Raw genomic sequence first — 4,904 nt, forward strand, 5'->3', positions numbered from 1 at the left:
TTGGCCACAAAGAAGGAGAAGTGACGTTTTATGGAAACCTGGGAACTGTGCATGCACATCTCGGTGAATATGAAAACGCTGAAGAATATCAATGGAAAGCACTTGCGATAGCAAAAGAAATTGGCCACAAAGAAGGAGAAGCCATGTCTTATGGAAACCTGGGAACTGTGTATCTTTTCCTCGGTGAATATGGAAAAGCTGAAGAATACGAAAGGAAAGCACTTGCTATAAGAAAAGAAATTGGCCATAGAAAAGGAGAAGCCGTGTCTTATGGACAACTGGGAGCTGTGTATCAATCTCTCGGTGAAAATGGAAAAGCTGAAGAATATCTAAGGAAAGCACCATAAGTATAGAAATTGGCGACAAAGAAGGAGAAGCCAAGTGTTATGGAAACCTGGGATCCTTGAGTAGTATGCTTGGTAAACATTCTAAGGCTAAAGATTATCACAAGAAAGCACTTGTCATTAGCAGAGAGATCAGTGACATAAGTACAGAGGCTATGTGTCACCTTCATCTTACACACGACTTTATTTCAGCAGGAGATGAATGTTCAAAACATGAAATCGTTTCGAATCTCCTTGCAAGTATTGACAAGTACGAGAAAATGCGAAGCTTTGTGGGACGCAATGACCAATTTAATATATCCTTTTTAGACCTGCACCGTTCATCCTATCAGTTACTCAGTGCAATGCTTTGCCATAATGGAAATGCGAAAGCAGCTCTTTCTATACTGGAGCTTGGACGAGCCAGAGCTCTGGCAGACTTAATCTCAGCTCTGCATTCTGTTCAACAGCAAACATCAGTCAATCCGCCGTCATGGGCTGATATTGAAAGAATCGTGAACAAAGATTGCAACTGTAATTGTTTATACATTTCATATTTTGACCAATATATGTTCTTGTGGGTCCTTGAACGCAACAAACCAGTACATTTTCGTAAAATGGACGTCAACGAATGCTTTGTCACCAAGGGATTGGAAAGAACTGTTCATCAAGTTTTTTGTGAGGAAAGCTTTAGAGAATTTAGTGTTCTCCCTGAAGAGCAATGTGAAGATCGATCACTGGCGTTTTCGAAAGCTAGTGATTCCACACGTGAACCAGCCGAAGAAGGAAGATTGGCAGCTTACCGTCCAGTGGAGGAAGAAGAAGAGGAAAACCTACAACCACTTCCCACACGAGCCGAGCGTTACAGAATGATCATCGCTCCTGTGGCTGACTTTCTTGACCGACCTGAACTCATCATTGTTCCTGATCGCGCCTTGTACAAAGTCCCATTTGCAGCTTTAACAGATGAAAATGGAAATTATTTATCAGAGGATTACAGAATCCGAATTGTTCCTTCTTTGACAACTTTGGGTCTCATTCATGACAGTCCAGCAGATTATCACAGTCAGAACAAAGCACTGATAGTGGGCGAACCAGACGTTAGGGACGTGTCCTACAAGGGAAGGCTTGGGGTCCTTTGCCGTTTGCCCTCTGCAAAAGAGGAAGCGGAGATGATAGGAGAACTGATCGGAGCTGTGCCTTTGTTAGGGAGGCAAGCAACTAAGGAAGTTGTTCTTCAGAGCATACCCTCTGTAAGTCTGATTCATTTTGCTGCTCATGGTGATGCCGAAAGAGGAGAAATTGCTCTTGCTCCTCAATACCCCATTAACGAGATTCCAACCGAGAAAGACTATCTGTTGACAATGGCTGATATTTCACAAGTTAAACTGCGAGCAAAACTTGTAGTACTCAGCTGTTGTCACAGCGCACAAGGACATGTTAAAGCTGAGGGAGTTGTTGGAATCGCTCGAGCTTTCTTAGGATCTGGTGCACGCTCAGTATTGGTGGCCTTGTGGGCCATACCAGACGAAGCAACAAAGAAATTAATGAGTCGCTTCTATGAGCATCTTTTTCGTGGGGAAAGTGCCAGTGAATCTCTTCACCAGGCCATGAAGTGGATGAGAAATAACGGATATCCTGATGTGAGAGACTGGGCTCCTTTCATGCTGATTGGAGATAACGTGACGTTTGATTTTGAAAAGTAAAGGTTGGTTTCACCATTGAATTATATTATTAAGGGTTCTGAATGAATTATACAAGGACAAAAATTTCCCGTTCTGTTGGAAACGCTTATGGTTCTGTGACAGGAGACTTTAAAGGTGCTGTGTTATTGGACTATTCTTATTCCGATTTATGAACATCTTATATAATAGGATAAACGACAATTGAAAAAAATAGCGCAATGTTTCATTTATTTGTACTTTTGAAAGCAGAATAAAAAAAAACTATGTACTGATTCGGTTTATTTCAACAACGGGATAAATAACAAAATAACATGATCAGTGTATTTTCCTTATAGACATTTACCAGAATGGATCCAAAAAATATTTTTGCTGAATAATTCATGTGGGAGACCTACAGGCTCTCCAGTCCAGTTTCTTACGTCCCTCTTTAGTCTTACTCATCTCTTAGCCTACATGGGCTGTTAGCTGTGTTCTATGTTTTGATTTATACTGACAACAATCAGTATTGATTTGTTAAAAAACCAAAATTGACCAGTTCAATACGTTTGTGCTGTTGTTATCAGACCAACAGTTCGGTAAAAAAAACCAAGCTGATCCCTTTAATCTTTACGCCGTCCACTTTTGTTAGTCATGCACAAGGGTGTAGAATATAATTACCTTTAAAAAAAGGGGGGATTATAAAACTGACTGTTAATCTAAAATTCAAATTTTGTTTTACAGTTGCAGGGTATAACTTTGTCCGAGAAATGCCTAGCAAATTGGAACTTGGAATTAGATGTCAGAACATTTAACAGTTAACCACAGTGGACTTTAAACAGTCAATCACTTAGACTGTAGGCATAAACTTATCAGACTCCTATTACTTAGAATCAGTAAAGTTTACGTGTTTTCCGTTTTCTTTTTGGAAAGTGATCTGCATCAAAAGTAAGCAACAAGCAACTTTAGTTTGGCCAGCATTAAATACATAATCGTCCCTTTAGATTTAAGGACAGACTACTTTACTATCTCGTGATGGGTTGATGCAAATTATACACTAAAAGATTGATACACCGTGGAGAAATTCTCCCGGAATGCAGGCCGTTAAGGGGACAAGATTGCAGTTTTAATTTGGTAACTCTAGCATTTTGAGTTCTCAAAATTTGTACAGTGGAAATTATTGTTTTTATAATCTTACAATGTATAAATAAGGTAGAGACAGTACGTTTTCGAACTTACACAAGTGAATGTGTTTGTTAATCGTTTATCATGCGAAAGCAAAATTAGATGCTATGTATTTGGACAATTCGTCGTCAGTTGATTTGTATTTTTACCTTAAATTTCGATTACGATTGAGTTTGTAAAAATCGAGTTTTCGTTTTACAAAGAGGACAAATTAAGTGTAGATTTTCAGTGTAGTCGATGGGTTATTTTTAGCCTCCTTTTTCAGTAAAACGAAAGTAAATCGCCTACCACTATCAAATACAGTAAGCGTAAAAGTATTCTGCAGATATTTTTCAAGTTTGTTTTGATCTTTGATTTTTGTTCGAATTCTTCCTTTGGAATTCCGACGTTGGCGCAGTCGTCTTCAAACTAGAGTTTTCTCTGACGACATATTTAGTTCGATAATATTAGATTTGTAGGATCTGTAATAGCCCTTTTCACGGTTGATTTTTCTCATTTGCATTACAATGTTATCCAACGTGGATGCGAGGCAATTTCGGGCTAAAACTACAAAATAGCCCCAAATTGCCCCACATACATGCTAGATTTCACTGTACTGCAAATGAGCAGAGTTAACCGTGAAAAGGGCTATTATTTACTAAGATTTTTTTGTAAATTTCGAATAAATCAATCTGTATTTTATTAAGAAGAAAAACTAGTGTAGACTTTGCAGTGCATGGTTTTATTTTAACTGAACTTTTTAAAAAGGAAGGTTGTCTCTCTCTTCTGTAAGAAACAGGGAGCACAAAAGCATATGTCAAGTTGCTAAATAAACTGTCATCTGGAAACAGAGATATCCCGTTAACGTTTTTAATAATGCTGTTTCCCTTAGGTCCACATGCAGCATTATCGTTCTAAGTTATAGAGTACAAACGTTTCACGTCACAAACTGTTGAGTTTTTGAAATTATGGGATTGAATAAGATGTTTGGAAAGAGCATGATGAAAAATGTCGACTTGTCAATAAATCAGCAGCTTATTGTAATTTGGGGGTGCGATATAAGTACTGTTATCGGCTCCAGTGACTCATACAAGCCCTTCTAATTTGAGTCAGAAGGATTTTTATGGAGTCATCAAAGGATAACAGTGCTATCTCACCCCCCCCCCCCCCCCCACCCCCTCTTACCCGTCTCCCACCAAAAAAAAATGCAATAAGATGTTTATTTTTGGCAAGTAGGCCTTTTTCAAAATGCTCTATTTTGAATATCTCAGCACATCATATAACGTGAAATATATTTTTAGTGGCGCCTTCACTTTAATACTCTATTGGAAATAAGGGAAGCACTTCGAAAACCTCGCTAAAAGTCGTTTGAAACAAGAAGAATCTTCCCCGCTCACAATATGTAGTCTGCCTTCGCTCCAAAAAAACGACTGCGTGGGAGGGTACACAACATGCCGAGAAGGCTAGGATAATTTGCGCTCTTTTCCGAGCAGCTCATTCCCGGAGAAGTTTATTTATTGAGCCACAGACCCTCGCTGAAAACAAACTTAAATTTAAATCGGATGTCGATCATTTTTGGCGCGAAACAAGCCGTATCGCTAAACAATCTAGTATTCTCACACTTGGTATACACCCTAGTAAAGTGTGAGAGTACCAGGGTGTATACCAAGTGTGAGAGTACTAGGGTGTATACCAAGTGTGAGGGTACCAGGGTGTATACCAAGTGTGAGAGTACTAGGGTGTATACCAAGTGTGA

The 4,904-nt window shown here is 39.0% G+C and overlaps 1 protein-coding gene across 1 annotated transcript; it reads left to right on the plus strand.

The window, feature by feature from the left end:
- The first annotated feature begins 412 nt into the window (after window positions 1–412).
- Window positions 413–2,029, plus strand: LOC146480741 (tetratricopeptide repeat protein 28-like). The gene has a single exon (XM_085109067.1). It carries the CDS (start codon window positions 413–415, stop codon window positions 2,027–2,029), a length of 1,617 nt encoding a protein of 538 aa, XP_084965193.1.
- The last annotated feature ends 2,875 nt before the right edge of the window (window positions 2,030–4,904 follow it).

This window comes from Pavona decussata, unplaced genomic scaffold, assembly GCF_977016875.1.
Source record: "Pavona decussata unplaced genomic scaffold, jaPavDecu1.1 SCAFFOLD_52, whole genome shotgun sequence".
In the NCBI taxonomy this organism is placed as follows: domain Eukaryota; kingdom Metazoa; phylum Cnidaria; class Anthozoa; order Scleractinia; family Agariciidae; genus Pavona; species Pavona decussata.

Excerpts from the sequence above, each read along its gene's own strand:
- LOC146480741 (XM_085109067.1), top strand. The coding sequence starts at position 413 with ATGCTTGGTAAACATTCTAAGGCTAAAGATTATCACAAGAAAGCACTT.